At 38.8% G+C, this 17,647-nt stretch overlaps 2 protein-coding genes across 6 annotated transcripts in view; one reads left to right on the forward strand and one right to left on the reverse strand.

Annotated features, from left to right (window-relative positions):
- Positions 1-9,609: 9,609 nt before the first annotated feature.
- Positions 9,610-15,736, reverse strand: MORN2 (MORN repeat containing 2). Its single transcript, XM_060168961.1, has 6 exons — positions 15,715-15,736; positions 14,800-14,931; positions 12,645-12,695; positions 12,111-12,217; positions 11,243-11,379; positions 9,610-9,844 (listed from the first exon to the last, which is right to left on the reverse strand). The coding sequence occupies exons 1-6, from the start codon at positions 15,734-15,736 to the stop codon at positions 9,742-9,744; spliced, it is 552 nt and encodes a 183-aa protein (XP_060024944.1). The 3' UTR covers positions 9,610-9,741.
- Positions 15,099-17,647, forward strand: part of DHX57 (DExH-box helicase 57) — a 56,887-nt gene continuing 54,338 nt past the window's right edge. For 2 of the 5 annotated variants that reach the window (XM_060169182.1, XM_060169183.1), the window contains exon 1: positions 15,500-15,521. The gene's annotated coding sequence lies outside the window, so the exon portion shown is untranslated. Of the gene's footprint in view, positions 15,256-15,499; positions 15,522-17,647 lie in introns of those variants that run through there. The other 3 variants (XM_060169184.1, XM_060169186.1, XM_060169185.1) reach the window with 3 other exon arrangements.

Below are 17,647 nucleotides of genomic sequence, written 5' to 3' on the forward strand. Positions count from 1 at the left end.
AAGCCTAGTATAAGCCTAGTATAAGTAGGAACTCAGTAAATATTAGTTGAATGTGAAGTAAATGTTTTCATTCTTAAGGTTTTTTTGCAATCCCCAAAGACATCTAAAAATAGAACTCAAAACATGGTCATTATTTTCTCAATACTGTGAGTAAACATAAATGCGGTAAAAGTTTGATGTAACATGGCTGGTTTATTAGGTGGCTATTAGCTCTGACTACTAACTAATAAAGGAATCCCACAGTATGTCCATTTGTTTTTGTTTTTAAACAAAGAAGGGTTACAAAATTCTTCAAAACAATTTGTAATATTTGTACTTCAAGAATGAAGTACAGTTATAAAGCAGAAACTAACACACCATTGTAAAGCAATTATACTCCAATAAAGATGTTAAAAAAAAATCAAGTACAAGTACTGGTTTAAACTAAGTAAAGTACAAGTACATTGTTTTAAAGTAGGCTCTCAGTTTATGTATTCTTACTAGTAATAAGTTCTTTGCAATTTTCACTCACCTCATGGCCTGTTTCCACCTGTAGACATCACACCATGTTTTGTGAAGCTTTCCTGATTTCTTTAGAGGTTCTATAAAAAATAAAATGCCATTGATAATGACAGGTACCTTGTAATGTATACCATCCTTTTTTTCCTATAATTTCATAACTAAAAGTTTTTATTATATATGCAATTGATTGTTTAAAATTTCTAATAGTTAAAATACATAATGTAAAATGTAAAAGTTCTTGTTTCTCTTAGTCTTTTAGTTTTTAAGTCACTTGGTGCTGAGTAGGCACAATGATTTGTATCTTTGGGGTGACTAATAAAAAATAAATTCTTATGTATTTAGAAGCATAGCTGGAATACTCTAACATGGCTTAGGGGGCTTTGCTGAATCAGAAGAATTCAAAGCAGTTCATCTGACCTGAAAATAATGAAAGCCAAAAATCTAGAGGTTTTCCTAAGTATCCCACATTAAATGAAATCACCTACATCAAGTGACAAGTGAAGTAGGTTTATAAGAGGTTTTTCTGTAGGGGCTAATTGAGATGATTCACAATCAAAAGTAAGTACAAATCCTTTTGGAGAACACTCTATGAATTATATGGTTTTGTGAGCAGTACAGCGGTTTCCAAGCCAGCTGTGTGTTTTATTTATTTTTTCATTATCTGAAGCCTCTTGGGCAGTTTGGCCAAGTCTCTGAATCTCTGGGCTTTCAGTTTCTTGATCTGTATAATAGGCACCGTAGTAATAATAGGCACCTCACAGTGCAGAAGTGAGGATTAAGGGAGATGAAAGCTGAGGGTCAGGGGCCAGGATGCAGGAGTGGACAGTGGGGGGACCAAAGGCTTACTCAGTCACCTTTGTCATTTTGTCACGTCCCTGTCCTTTATCCTAAGTGAATCTGTGTTTATTCCCAGCTTGGTTTGCTCTTTTTTTCCCCTTAACTTTACAGAAAATTTGTCTTAAAACATTCTTTTTTGTGCAAATGCTGTTCTTTGTCCTAAAGGAATATGAGAATCAATGGATGGCCTTACTGGCTCTGTCAGTCACTGCCAGTTGCCACCCAATATCCATTTTCCCTGTTTCTTATAGTAACCCAGTTAAAAAACTATATTCCCCCTTCTCCTTCACAGGTAGGTGTAACCATGGAGATAGATTCTACCCACGAGTTACAAGTAGAAATAGTGTGAGTGACTTTTGGGAAGTTTCCTTAAAAGAGGAAACACATCTTTTTCTTCCCTTTCCTCCTTCCTGCTGGCTGAACACCAGTGAGATAGGTGGAGTCCTAGCAACCTTCTTGGACCAAGAGGTGAGACACCAAGGATGGCAGGAGAGCAAGGAGGAAGGAACCTTGGTCTCTCACACCAAGGAACTGCTTGAATAGCTCTAGATTGCCTACGGAGTTTTTTTTTTTTTTAATGAAAGAAAGAAATAACCTTCTAGCTTATGTAAGCCACTATTATTTTGGTTTTTCCAACATATACAAATGAGCCCAACCTTAATGATATGCTGGTCCTCTAGGAAGTTGTCTTGAACAAAGAACCATTTTTAATTCTTATAAGTGTTCTTACTCTTCCCTTGATCCTATGTGTGCTTTCTACATATCAACAGTAGATTTTCTACTCTTCAAAAGCCTCTAGTGTAGCCCTCCAGTCTTTGTTTTTACCTTTTCTCCCTTGCATCACCCATATTTTAGATATTATACACTCATTTGAGCTCCTCAGATAGGAACTTGGAAAATGGGGCCACTCTATTGGGGAAGAAAGAGGGAATTTTGGCTAAAATTAAGTTTTTAGTTTTTTTGTGGATTATAGGAAAAGCAGAGTTCATTTGTACTCAGCAGACATTTATTAAGCATATACCATGTAAAAGGCATTGTGCCGGGTCCTGGGAGGAAATATAAAGATGACGTTGTTCTGGCTTCCAGGAGCTTACAGTCTAGTAGGAAAGATGAGACACACAAATAACTACAGCATATGATGGATTGAGAAAAAATGCAATAAGAAAAGTATAAAGTGCCTAAAACTTTCAGAGGAGAAAAGATGAGTTCCACTTGTGTGGATTAGAGAAAATGTCATGAAGAAGATAGGATTTGAGCTGGACTTTGAACAGTATGTAGAAATGGTAAAACAAACAAACAACAACAACAACAAAAAAAGGGGGGGGAGCTCAGCAAAGGATCAGAGGTAGACAGTTACAATGCATCAGTGGATTTAGGGATCCCAGGCAACATCAAGGATAGAGTAGAAGGTAAAGCTAGACAGGTGGATTAGAGACAGATAAAGGGTGGTGAATATCTTCTTGGGAGCCTACTCCAAAGTGGAGAGAATAAGGAGTCACTGAAAGATTTTAAGCAAGGGAATAACCAGACCACATGTCTTCAGTCAGAAGATGACTCTTGTGAGTGTAGAAGAAAGACCAGCTGCAGAGAGGCTGGGAGTGGGCACCTTTAATAATCCATGTAAAATGTAATGATGGCCTGAATTAGGGAAGCGACCATTAGAAAGGAAAGGAGGGCACAGATAGAAGCAATATTTCAAAGGTTACTACATGAGCTAAATGTATGCTTTGCCCAGGAAAAAGAGTCGGACTGTAATTCCCTGATCCAGAAGTAGAAAATCTATCCATAAAAGAATTTTTAAAACTACTCTACAGTTACATAAACTGGAAAACTAAAAGAAGGCTGAATATGCTGTAATAATGGATTTATCGGTTCTAAAATTTTAGCAGAGCCTTAACATTTATTTTCCCGAGACATCAATTGGGGGTACACTGACTGACCCTGCTAGGAGATGGGGAAAGAATATTGAAAAGCATCTCAGGAAAGAAAGGCAACCATCACTTCTATCCCATTGTTCATCCTTTGCTCAGGTGTTATGGTAAATAGCAGGTGGCAGGGTATTTTACAAGGTAAGGTTCTTTCACTTCTCCTTAGTTATCCCTTTACCCACCCTTATGCACCATCTCTACTCACCCTTCCCCCCCCCACACACACACACACTCCATAAGGAATCCAGTGAAAATTTAAGAGAAGGAGGTGGCTTTCTAAAGAGCATAAGAATTTTCTAATATTTGCCTCTTCATCGCTCACTAAAACCATGCCAGCATAGCCCCCTGCAAAATGGAAAGGGCTGGCATAGACTCATATAACGGCATTATGTTCTCAAATAGCTTTCAGATAAATAACACCCCCCTCCCCCAAATCCTAAATAGCTACTTCCTCATTCTCAGGGGATACATTCTAGAGATTTCCTCCAATGGATAAATTTGAGCATCTAGTCAGCTGCCACTTTGTCTTTTTATTTTTCTGATTATTGAGGCAGATTTAAATAGGTGTTAATACCTAATAATCTCTCTTTTCTCAATAAGGGCAGGAGCTGACAACAAAATAATCATGAACCTATGAATCAGAATAGTGTCCTGTGTAATATTTTGCAAGTTATGGTTTAGTTCATGTTATGTGGGGCACTGAGAGCAATACATGAAATAAAATAATGAGCATTTTTTTCTTCCGTGATTCCCAAGGTGATTCCTGGCACTCCTGAAAGCAGAAGTGATTAATCAAGTCACTGGAGACAAACAGCAGAAATGTGATTGTCAAAACTATGGATATCGGTTAAACTGTGTTTCACTCATGTAAGTTGCGTGTGTGTGTGTGTGTGTGTGTGTGTGTGTGTGTGTGTGTTGGGAGCTGGTCAGTGGGAGAATCAGCATCTTCGACATTGTCTCTGAGAGAAGATTAGCAGGGATTATTAATTTAAAAGATTCTTACATTTAATAAAAACTCAAAAGCTAAGAAAAATATTGAGCAACTTATACTCCAGTCCTAAAATTCAAAATCAAATTCCTTAACCTGGGGTCCACAGTCAGGACATCTGTAAATCTCCTGAAATGATATGCAAAATTTGGTGTGATTTTACAGTTTTTTGCAGAGAGGATGGGCTGGTTTCTAAAAATTCTTAGAGTGACCCTTGACCCTCAAAAAGGTGAGCTCCAGTCATTAAAGAAAAGCAGAGGGAGGAAGAGGGAGAGAGAGAAAGAGAGGAAAGAGGGGAATAACGAGAATCCAGGAGTCTCATCAACTCTGTCCCCAATCAAATCAATCAAATGTATGTGAAATTTGTACAAGGCACTTATCTATTAACCTTTATATTTATATTAAAAATTAACAACAGTATGATCATCTTCCTTTCAAAAGCCTCTGAGGTTTCAAGCTGGTTTAGATTGCATTTCAGAGCCCATGATATTAGCAGAAACATAGATATTAATTAAATTCATGGAAACTAGAAGGAAGGTGTGTCAAAAAAGTTATTTCTTGAGTATGAACTTCTGATTGTTTATGCTAAATCCTTCAGAAGTGCCTTTAGTTAAATGGCTATACCATTTGCAACAAATATAATTTTATATTAAAAGGAGCTATAAAAGGGACAAAAGGGTTATACAAAGGCAAATTTCTATATTTTTAGAATACTATTGTTTCAGCATATAAAATACTAATTATAGTGGATTCCTATTCTCACTTAAGAATAGAAAGCTTTCAAGTGAAACCTAATTCTTCTCATCATGCTCCCAAAACCCCTGCAAAGGATTTAGAATTCTCACTAATGTTCCTATGTAACTAATTAGCACATATTTTTCTGTACATAGAGGAGTAAACTCTGATAGAATCCTCTATCCCTTTTCTGTGTTACAAAAGTCATAAATTAACCTCCTTCCATTCCTAATCTTTTCCATTCTTTATTCTTAATCCCGAAGAGGCATACACATATTGGATTTATCTGCCATGTAAAACAAGCATTCAGTCGTCCTTTCTTTAAGATTACTCTCAAATTTTAATTCAGCTTCAACTAAATATGTAAATAGGCAAAACTCTTCAGTCTAAATGTTTCATTAGTTAACAACCTTTAAAGACAGATTATGACATCATACAAAAATTAAGCAAGAAAATGAATGAATATTTTACAAATTGTTTTAACTTTGAATAAAAAGTAATTTCTTTAAATGACTTCCTTAAATAAAAGTTAGCATATTTTGAATCTAAATTAGTAAGGATTTATGGGATTTCTTCTCTTATGAAAATATTTGCCCTCTCAATGCCTCTCAAAGTACATAAGAGCACATACTTACCCCATGTTGCTTGCTGTGGTTATATCGTCCTCAGATCAAGGCTTATCTGGATTCTGAATTAACTTAAATGTTATAAAAAGAAGCAGTAGAGGTTTGACTTCCCCGGAAACGAGACTGTCATATGCTAACTAGGCTTTTAAATGAGGAAAACTAGTGTCTCGTCTAATTATATAAGCTCCAGGTCAAATTCTAGCATCAACTAATCAAATAACTGAACTGCATTTAGTTTCAAGGAGTAAAAGAAAGAAAACTGTTTAAGAGGAATGACTTTAGTATCTTAGAAAACTGGAGACTTGAGCATTGAAAAGTTACTTATATGTCAATAAAAGTTAAATAGTTTAAAAGCAAAGTATATATCTTGCTACCTTAAATAATTTGAAGAAAAATATTGGGGAAAATTTAGTTTTCAGTAAAGCAGATATTTCTATATTTTCCAGAAGTTTTGAATTTGCATTATATGTCCTGGTCTCTGAAAACATCCTCTCACCTTACCTTAACTTGCCCAGTATTTATCTCCTTGTAAATTCCAGTACAATAAAAGTATTTAATTCTAAAGCCATACCAGTTAATACTAAGCAACATATCCAAAATGTCTAATTGTTAAAATGTATCTTTGAACACTTATAAATAGGGTCTTTTGAAATTAAATACAAAGTTATTATCATGAGAAGCTATAAAAAATACTATTTTAATCTCAACATTTTAAAAGACATCTCAACCCAAATTTATAGTAGTACAACAAAAAATAAAAAAGGATTTAGCAATGATATATTGAGAAATACAAATTTTCACAAGATTTTGAGGGAAGAAATATTATATAATATGGAAGTTATCTATTACATGCACCATCTTGCGGGGGGTCAGTTTTGGAGAAATAGTTTCAGTAAAAACACTAGGGTCTTTATTGTAATTTTAATATGTAGCTGTCATGTACTGCTTTGGTAATTTCAAAATTATGTTATCTAAAAGGTAAAGAAGCTTTTTAGGCATAGAATATATGAGCACACACTGATATACTTTTTAAAAATTGAGGTATAACTCACCTATGTCAGAGAGGAATTTTCCTCTACCCTTCTAGATTCTTCTGGCTGGTCTAAGAATTACAATTGAATTTGACATGAGACAGATTAACAGGAGAAAATCAAACAAAAGTTTAATAATGTGGGAGGGAATCAGGAAAACTGAACAGCTCACTAAAATGGCCAAAGCCCTCCCTTAAAAACCATATCAGCTAAAGACAAAAGAGGATGTTGAGGGTAGTGGTTTGGGACTTCAAAGGAGGGCAGTTCAAGTGGAGATGGAAACGCAAATGCAAACGCTTGGTAAACAATTGTTTGTTGGGCCCTACAGAGACAATGCTACAGAGTGGACTCTGACCTCTAGGCCCTGCTCAGCTTCCCCGGCCACACCTAGCCTAAATTGTTTGCAGATACCTCTATTCTGGGAAGAGGTCCTTTATCTAAACTCTTTAGGCAGCTCAGGGGGGAGGTAAAAAGAAAGACTTCAGGAGTCTTCTGTTTCTTAAAAATAATCTCCCTAAATTAATCCTCATGCCAGAGAGACACATTTTGGGGTGGCAAATTTTGCTCCCCTACACATAACATACATAAAATTTGCCCTTTTAATATGAACAATGCAGAGGTTTTTCATGTTCACAAGTTGTGCAACCACTAATTCTAGAACGTTTGCATCACCCCAAAGAGAAGTCCCATGCCTCTGAACTCCTCCTCCCTGGCAACCACTAATCTACTTCCTGTCTCTATGGATTTGCCTATTCTGGACATTTCACAGAAAAGGCCGTATAATATGTGGCCTTTTGTGACTGGCTTCTTTCACTTAGTACAATGTTTTCAAGGTTGATTTATGTTAGAGCATGTGTCAATACTTCATTCCTTTTTATGGCTGAATAACATTCCATTGTACAGATATATCACATTTTATTTATCCATTCATCAGTCGATGGACATCTGGGTTTTCAGTATTGGGCTGGTATGAATAGTGCTGTTATAAACATTTGTATACAAGTCAATTTTCTTGGATGCATACTTAGGAATTGCTGGGACATATGGTAATTATATGTCAATTTTTTTTTTCTTTAAAGATTTATTTATTCATTTTATATTTTATTATTGCTGCGTTGGGTCTTTGTTGCTGCACACGGGCTTTCTCTGGTTGCGGTGAGTGGGGGCTACTCTTTGTTGCAGCGTGTGGGCTTCACATCGCGGTGGCTTCTCTTGTTGCAGAGCACGGGCTCTCGGCACGCAGGCTTCAGTAGTTGTGGCACGCGGGCTTCAGTAGTTGTGGCTCGCGGGCTCTAGAGCACAGGCTCAGTAGTTGTGGTGCCCGGGCTTTGTTGCTCCACGGCATGTGGGATCTTCCCGGACCAGGGCTTGAACCTGTGTCCGCTGCATTGGCAGGCGGATTCTTAACCACTGCGCCACCAGGGAAGTCCTATGTCAACTTTTTGAGAAACCTGTTTTCCTCAGCGGCTGTACATTTTTCATTCCCACCAGAAATATTTGGGGTTTCCAATTTCTCCACATCCTTGCCAATCTCTGTTATTATGTCTTTTTAAATATAGTCATCCTAGAGATTAGGAAGTGGTATTTTTTTTTAATATTTATTTATTTGGTTGTGCCAGGTCTTAGTTGTGGCAGGCAGGCTCCTTAGTTGTGGCACATGGGCTCCTTAGTTGTGGTAGGCAGGCTCCTTTGTTGTGCCATGTGAACTCTTAGTTGCAGCATGCACATGGGATCTAGTTCTCTGACCAGGGATCGAACCCAAGCCCCCTGCATTCGGAGCACGGAGTCTTAACCACTACGCCACCAGGGAAGTCCTGGGAAGTGGTATCTTATTGTGGGTTTAATTTGTATTTCCCTAAAGAGTAATAATGTTGAACATCTTTTGTTTGCTTATCAGACATTTGTATATCTTCTCTGAAGAAATGTCTATGCAAATCCTTTGTCCATATTTAAACTGGGTTCTCTTTTTATTTATATATATTTATATATGAGTTCTGTATACTGAAAACTAAACCTTTGCCAGATATATGATTTGCAAATGTTTTCTCCTATTCTGTCGATTGTTCTTTCATTTTCTTGATAGTTTCCTTTAACACACAGATATACTTTTTTTTTTTTTTTTTCTCGGTACGCAGGCCTCTCACTGTTGTGGCCTCTCTCGTTGCGGAGCACAGGCTCCGGATGAGCAGGCTCAGCGGCCATGGTTCACGGGCCTAGCTGCTCCGCGGCATGTGGGATCTTCCTGGACCGGGGCACGAACCCGTGTCCCCTGCATCGGCAGGCGGACTCTCAACCACTGCGCCACCAGGGAAGCCCTACTTTTTATATATATATATACATTTATTTTATTTTTGGCTGCGTTAGGTCTTCATTGCTGCGCGTGGGCTTTCTCTAGTTGAGGGAGCGGGGGTTACTCTTCGTTGCGGTGCACGGGCTTCTCATCGCAGTGGCTTCTCTTGCTGCGGAGCACAGGCTCTAGGCGCGCGGGCTTCAGTAGTTGTGGCTCACGGGCTGTAGAGCACAGGCTCAGTAGTTGGGGTGCACGAGCTTAGCTGCTCCGCGGCATGTGGGATTTTCCCAGACCAGGGCTCAAACCCTTGTTCCTTGCGTTGGCAGGTGGATTCTTAACCACTGCACTACTAGGGAAGCCCAGATATACTTTTTAAAGATGACAAAACTCAGGCACAGGATGGGAAATTGACTTTGTCAAGATCTGCATAGTTTTTCTTAAAATGAGCAAACTCTCAATTGAATCACGTTAATTTCTTTTCTTTCTTTTTTTCCCCCCCACCTTTTTTGGCCACACCATGTGGCATGCAGGATCTTAGTTCCCGGACCAGGTATTGAACCTGTGCCCCCTGCAGTGGAAGCACGGAGTCTTAACCACTGGACCGCCAGGGCAGTCCCTACATAATTTATTTTAAACTAATTATAAGATGATCAAAAGAAAGTTCAAAAAACCATAAATGAGTGATGGTTTTATTGGCAAAATTACAATATATAGGTAGTGTATGAAGTTACTGCAGATGACATTTAGCTGTTTTCCTTACAACTAAAAGCTGCAATTACCACATTAAAACTTCAATGCAGAATATCTACATGTGGAGCTTTAGCCTCAGGCCTGGAGCAGCTGTGAAATGAAAGTTACCGCACCATTCTAGTCCGTGGATATCAGTGTATTGTCCTTCACCTTCCACCCTGCAATAGTAAAAAATAAGTGTGTTCATTAACCAAGACCAAAAATTTATGGTCCAGATATGATTGTCCAGTATATTATATACTATGTCTGAAGAATTATATCTTTCCATTATCAAATTTTGTTCTAAAACCTGACATCCTGCTTTCACATCCTACAAACAAAAAAAGAAATTACTATTCCAAACAAATATTGTCATTATACAAATTTTGGTGTCTAAGATTTTAGGATTACATATGCTTAGTTTAGACCAAAACAGTCAAAAAAGTGAAAAGTTTATATTGGTTATCTGGCTTAATTAGTTCATTCATTTATTCAACCAATGTTTATTGACCTTCAACTATGTTTGAGGTGCTGTGCTCTATGCTGGTGTTTTCTGGACTCTTCAGAGTGGTGAAAATGCACTTCACATAACCAAACAGACCTTTATCCCATGGGTTAGAGTTTTCTCCCTTTATTAACATCAGTGGGAAAAGTTTACATGTTGTCATCACAGACTTGGCATCAGAATAGGTGAACACTTTCTACCCTCCTCAATATGTATCAACCACTTCATAACAATTAGGTTGCATTTTCAATTCTGGAAATAATAAAGGGGTAGTTATAAATGAACCATAAACCTCTGGATGACACGGCATGGTATTTGGTGTGAGGATTAAGCTTGGGAAGATACATGGTGGAGGGTAGGGGTAGGGATTTGGAGGAAGGTGGTCAAAAGGTACAAACTTCCAGTTACAAGATAAATAAAGTACTAGGGATGTGATGTACAACATGATAAATATAATTAACACTGCTGTATGTTATATGTAAAAGTTGTTAAGAGAGAAAATCCTTAGTTCTCATCACAAGGAAAAATATTTTTTTCTTTTATTTTGTGTCAATGTGAGATGATGAATGTTCACTAAATTTATTGTGGTAATCACTTCATGATGTATGTAAGTCGAATCATTATGCTGTATACCTTGAATTTATACAGCAGTGTATGCCAATTACATCTCAAACTGGAAGAAAAAATAAAATTTAAAACTAAAAAAAAAAGTTTATCAAGATATTTCAAGTGAAAATAATTTTTGGCCTAAATATTCTCAATAATTGCAACAAGCTTTCCATTTCCAATATGACTGCAAAAAGTTCTATAGGAACAGAAGTCAAGAGGAAATAAATGAAAAGTCTAATAGATTATCACCAAGAACGATATTTTCTTTTGGAGGCTCATGATGGCCTTAGCCTCTCTTATAACATTTTTTTCCCCAACATATAACCCAAATTTTCCAAAATATATTATAAATATATTTTGACTAAATACATTACAAAAGAAATTTAGCATTAACTAAGCTTTTAAGCGAATGTGCCTGAAAAGACTCTTTTAGAACGACAATGACATTTTATTTTAAACTTACCTATTTTCATTGAAATTTCCAGTGTACTTTGCCCCAGTTGGGAATGTATAAGTCCCCAGTCCATGAAACATATTGTCCTTAAAGTTTCCTTCATATACTGCTCCTGAAAAATGCTCAAGTCTTCCCAAACCATTCATCTGTTTGTAACAAAGGAAATTACCTCAGTAACTAATCTTCAGTTCCCTAGAACATTTCAAAAATGTACACATATGTTTATCATCTACTTTGTTATTATTTAATCTATCATTGTATCATCCTTTATTTTCACAAAAATAAGATAACATTTTATCACAGTCCTTTGTATGTATCTTTCTGTGAAGCTCACCAAGTCAATGTTTCTGATCTGGGGCACTTGAACATCTTGGGGGTCCATGATGATAATAACAGGAGTCCTCAAGATACCTTGACTATATCAAAGAGCTTAAAGGACAACCAGTTTAGTTAGCCCAGAAATGGCACAAAGAAGTTGTTAAGAACAAAAATTTGTATTCAGGCAGACCTGAGAACACATTTTTGTTTCATCACTTACTAGCTGGGCAAGAAATCTGAGCCTGATTTCCCTCAATTGTAAAATTGGAACATTAATGGTATCTGACTCATGAGGCTGCTATGAGGATTCAATGAGAAAACTATGTAATGAGTTCACTTTGCTCAATGAATAGGAAATAAGAAAGATGATAATGATGATAATTAGCTCTCTGCATGAGTTTAATACTATTCTTATGTTCATATATGTTAAATATAATCATTTTTTATTTTTATTGCATGGTCTACTCATATGTGTTTTTTGATTAATGGTGAAATGCCTGGAATCATTTAACCAATAGAGTTACTTATCCACTGTCAATGCTCAAAACAACAATAATACCTTGTCATCTTTCCAGCTTCCTGTGTAGACAATCCCATTAGGAGTGGTATGAATACCTATGCCATTTCTCTCAAATATTCCAGAAGATGTTCTTGTACAATCCCCATCTAAACAAGAGAGAAATACTGAAGATTATAAAAGGGAACCCTGTTTGACAAAGTAATAAAATATTTATGTTCAGGCTTAATCAGAACTGCATCCCCTATGGGTCTCTTTGGCTTCCTAGCACTGAAACTGATGAGACCAGAGATGAGGAGCTCTGTGGACCAAGGTCTTGTAATCATTGACACTCAAGGGCCCAGAAGATTGACATATGGCTATGGCCCTCCCATAGCTTTCCAAGGCACACTGTCTATACTTAACATTAGAGTTTAGATTTAAAATCTGTTCCTCCATTAGTATTTCTATGTTATTTTATTTAATGGAGTTAATATCTCAGTAGTAGTTTTATAAAGTGTAACAGTCTCAGTTTTGTACCCTTAATCTACTTAATTTTAGTCTGTATAGAAAAAAGTAATTGAAATGTATGCTTACCATACTTGTCTCCATTTGGAAATATAAAGTTTATCTTAAATACTTCTGGAGCTGTTTTAAAAGATTTCAGAAAAGTCACATAAGCTTAAATATTTTTACATCATAAGACCTATAACATATTTGCTTTAAGAGCTAACCAAATAGACTCACTTCATATGATCACAAGCATATCATGATTACATGCCATTTCCATAGTCTAGTGTAGGGTCCTGGGGAAATAAATGATTTTGTCTAGATGATCAATTTTTACTTGTTTATTATAACAGCTTTATTAATATATAATTCACATACCACCAAAGTTACCCTTTAAAAGTATACAAAATTCATTTTTTAGCATACTCAGAGTTGTGTAACTGTCACCACAATCTAATTTTTCAATATTTTAATCACCCCCAAAAGAAATCCTGTACATATTAGCAGTTACTCTCCATTACCCTAAAACTCACCCAACCCCTGTCAACCACTAATCTACTCTCTGTCTCTATGTACTGGTGTATTCTAGAGAGTTCATAGAAATGGAATCATACAATATGTGGTCGTTTGTGATTAGCTTCTTTTACTTAGCTTCAAGGTTCATCCATGTTGTAGCATGTATCAGTATTTCACCACTTTTTATTGCCGAATAGTCCATGCTACAGAAATAACGCATTTTGTTTATCTGTTCATCAGTTGATGGCCAGTTGGGTTGTTTCCAGTTTTGGCTGTTATGAATAATGCTATGAACATTCATGTATAATTTTTTGTGTGGACATATGTTTTTATTTCTCTTGGGTATATCATCTATTGATTGTCCCACAGAGGTAAGGTAGAGTGAGCAATCTCTGATTTGGCAGTGGAAGGAAATAGAAAATAAAGAAAGACAGTAAGTGAGAAGGGGTGGGGGAGGGAGTGGGGTCCAAACAGAATGAGACTGGAATGGAGACCAGGTGAAAAAGGGACAAAGACAACCGCAGGCCTGGGGGGTGGGGGAGGGGTGGAATCGATGCCTCAGGGCCCTGGGACATTTAGTGGACTAAAACATTAGCAACTAATTTTTTCCAATACTGAAGAAAACGTATGTGAAGATAAGTAAACTATAACTTCTAGGACAATAGTCTACTAGAATGTTACTCAAAGTGTGGCCATCCATTAGAATCATCTGGGATGCTTTACAAGTTCCTACGCCCTTCCACACTGCTGAATCAGAATCTCTGTGGATGGGACAAGAGAACTGATCTTTTTAATTGAAAAATTAATGAGTGCCAGTTGAGAAAGGCTGGAAGCTCATCCCCTCTGAGGAAACAGAGTTAATAACACAATAGGCAGAAGACTTAAACATCATCAGAGAGAAAGGGAGGGTATAGCAGCCTTGAGACAGGAGCAGATGCTTATGAAAAAATAATTAGCAATCTAGGAAATGAATAATGTAATTGTTGAAATAAACCTCTTTAGAAGGGCTGAATAGCAGAATGAATACCGTTGAAAAGTAAATTAGTGAACTGGAACACAAGGTTGAAAATTTTTCCCGGAAAGAGGCATAAAGGAAAACAGATATCACCTGACAAGGCCTTTCATATCTCCCCTCACCCCCAGTCTCCTCCAGGAGCCCCCAGGAGGTCTATCCCTAATGTAGTACTTAGGGCCCTATTAAAATAACGCTTTTGTGCCGGAGTCCCTTCTCACACTCCACTCCTCTGGGTCAGGATCACGGATTAGTTAAATCTCTTTTCCCACCCTAGTGTCCAGCTCAGTGCTTAGTACTAACTGGTAGGAACTGAAAGTTTAGTGAATGAGTGGCACTTGGGAAGCATTCGCTAAAGGCTTACTAAACGTGATCATACAAGAAACCGAACTATTTCAATTGCCCTTAAATGGTTCCACATCCGAAACTTTGGACTGTTAGAGCTAGAGGGAGGGAACCAAAGAGATCGAGACTGGCAACAGAGAGGAAACTGAAACCAGAGACGTTGGCACTTCCCTAAGGTGTCACAACAGCGAATCGACGGCCGAATGAGAGCTAGAATCCAGGTCTCCAGATTCCCACAGCACGGGTTCTCCGCGCCCCCATCCCACCACGCTCAGGAAATATGTCACACCTGTACCGGAGTTGCCAGGGGCCGGCTCCGGCTCAGTGCGAGCTCTACTTAAAGGGGCGTTGGGAGGATGGGACACTCACTTGACAAAGGGGTGCTGGAGAGATTTTCTGGACTCTGCGATTCCCCCTGGGCCGCCAGCTCTGTGGCCTGGAGGGAAGGAAACAGTAGCTCAGCGCAGACTGCGACTTGGTTGCTAGGGCGACCAGGCACCTCTCACCCGGAAGCGAATAGGCAAAGGCCCGAGGTTGAGCGAATCAGAAGGCGCCAGGGCTGGGCCGCTGCAGCTGGGCCGCTGCGGAGCCGCTCCAGGTGAGATCCCGGTGGGCGCCGCGTCCTAACAGACGCCACGGGAAGCAGTGCTGCGAGCCCGGGGCGGCCTCCCCTGCCGCGTATGAGGGATGTATTTCCGTGTGCGTGGTCTGCGCGTCGCCCCAGTAGTCAGTGTGCGGACCCTTCTACCAACTCCCTGTCCCGGAGTGGTCAGGGTCTGAGGCGCCTCCCGGCCCGGTGGGATACAGCCTGTCTGGCAGGGGCCGGTGAGTCTGGAGCATTAGGATCCCAGGCCCTGAGACCGGGCCTGGCGGGGGTCGGCAGCTGAGGCTGTCCACGCTCAGGCTGGAGGCGGGGGGAGCTGATTTCAGGCTCGGAGCCGGATAAAGGGTGGGATTGGAGGGGCTTAGGTTTCGTTTCCTGTCTCTGTCTCCATCTCCACTGGGTGGCTATCTGGGGAGAGGATTTGCTGCGATGTATGCTGGAAGAAAGGTACCAGATCTGGGTATCTGCAAGGAGCTGGATATATGGGGTGAGTCAGAGATTTGCCTGGGAGGGGAATGGTTTGTGGTCAGTTTTCAGCGCCCAGCTTGGTGATTCTGTTCCTGGGAGCCAAACTTGGATATTAAACAAAGGATACTCTTCCAGCCAAACTTAGGTTCCTGTGTCCACGGTGAACAAAGATTGTTGGAATCTTCCCAGATTTTGGCGTCTTGTGGGCCTACCTAGCCGGGAAGAAACTGCCATTCCCAGGGCTAGCTAATTAACAATTAACCTGTGAACACGCCTTTCATATGCAAAACAACCAGTCCTGCATCCTTACTTCCAACCACCTCCTTTGTCTAACCACCAAGCTAGTAGTTCCTCTGCCCTAAATCAGTCTGGGGCCAGGTACCTTATGCCTCAGCGTCTGTGGGAATTACTCAAACTAGCCAATCCTAAACTGATTACCCTGCCCTGCCTCGCCTTTCCCGTGGAAAACCCAAGAAAGGCTACAGCCTATGCCTTACTCTTGTTCCTTTCTGCCTCCTCCTGACACTGGTGCTTCCCCCCGTGGCCCACCGTGGCATGGCATGCCTCTCCTTTCTAGGGGAGTTGTAAGTAACATTAAACTTTTCTTTCAGTGGTATTGATCTCTCTGTGTCAGCACTCAGTCACCTTTACAAATTAAGACCCAGGCATAAATCGGGGGGGGGGCTGGCTTAACAGTAAGTTTTGTTTTTTTGTTTTGTTTTCTTGTTTTATTTATTTATTTATTTAGCTGCGTCGGGTCTTAGTTGTGGCACGCGGGATATTTCGTTGCAGTGCGCGGGGTCAGTAGTTGTGGCACGTGGGCTTAGTTGCCCCGTGGCATGTGGGATCTTAGTTCCCTGATCAGGGATTGAACCCACGTGCCCTGCACTGGAAGGTGGATTCTTAATCTCTGGACCACCAGGGAAGTCCCAACACTAAGTTTTGAATTGAAGATACAAAGTACATGTTTGGGGGGTAAGAGGGAAATATGGGGGAAAGAATTTCATCTTTGGAGTTGAATGGATTGTTTCAAACCCTGGCTCCAGACTTTGCTTCTATAGTTGGTGATATTAGGTAAGTCATGTAATTTATCTGTTCTCTAGTTTCCTCCGCTATAAAATATAGAAAATAATATTTAACTTATAGGAGTTTTAGAGAAGTAAATGAAAAATCTTACCTTTCCCCTCAATGCAGACTTGTATTTCCAACTATTAATACCTTCTACATATCTCCATTTGAATATCTAGAAGACATCTCAAATGTAACATTCATTCTGAACTTGTGACACTCCCTGTATCTTTTCCTCCCCACTATTCCCATTTTGATCACATGGCTGAGCACAGGACCCCTATTCACCTAGTTAATCTAGGCCCTAAAATCTTACAGTAATTCTAGACACTTCTTTCTCATACCTTGCATCTAATTGATCTGTTAAAATACATTGAGAATCTATGGCCACTTTTCAGCTCCACTTGCTCCCACCCTAGTCCATCTCACTGTGGTTTTTTTGTTTGTTTTGTTTTTTATCTCCAGACTGAACAACTGCAGTAGTTTCTAACTGGCCTCCTGATTCTCCTCACCTCCCTAAAGACTTTATTCTTCACAAAACAGCTAGAGTAATTTTTTTTTGACTTTTTTTCTAGATAATTTTAATCTGAAGTTTTAAAAAAATTTTATTTTCTATTGGAGTGTATTTGATTGACAAATATATTTGATGTGTTAGTTTCAGGTGTACAGCAAAGTGATTCAGTTTTATTTATATATATATATATATATATATATATATATACACACACACACACATGTATCTATTCTTTTTCAAATTCTTCTCCCATTTAGGTTATTACAGAATATTGAGCAGAGTTCTCTGTGCTATACAGTAAGTCCTTGTTGGTTACCTATTTTATCTTATTTTATTTTTTAAAGATTTTATTGATACAGACCATTTTTAAAGTCTTTATTGAATTTGTTACAATATCGCTTCTGTTTTATGTTTTGGTTTTTTGGCTGTGAGGCATGTGAGATCTTAGCTCCCCAACCAGGGATTGAACCCACACCCCCTGCATTGGAAGGTGAAGTCTCAACCACTGGACCACCGGGAAGTCCCTGGTTATCTATTTTAAATATAGCAGTGTGTATATGTCA

This window comes from Lagenorhynchus albirostris, chromosome 13, assembly GCF_949774975.1.
Source record: "Lagenorhynchus albirostris chromosome 13, mLagAlb1.1, whole genome shotgun sequence".
NCBI lineage: Eukaryota > Metazoa > Chordata > Mammalia > Artiodactyla > Delphinidae > Lagenorhynchus > Lagenorhynchus albirostris.

Coding starts and splice junctions, on each gene's coding strand:
- MORN2 (XM_060168961.1), bottom strand. CDS start 15,736: ATGGCAGTTTCTTCCCGGCTAG. Junction 14,932..15,714: donor GGCAGTTTCTTCCCGGCTAG/GTAGGCCCACAA, acceptor CTTCCGGGTGAG/AGGTGCCTGGTCGCCCTAGC. Junction 11,380..12,110: donor GAAGCTGGAAAGATGACAAG/GTATTATTGTTG, acceptor TGTTACAAACAG/ATGAATGGTTTGGGAAGACT.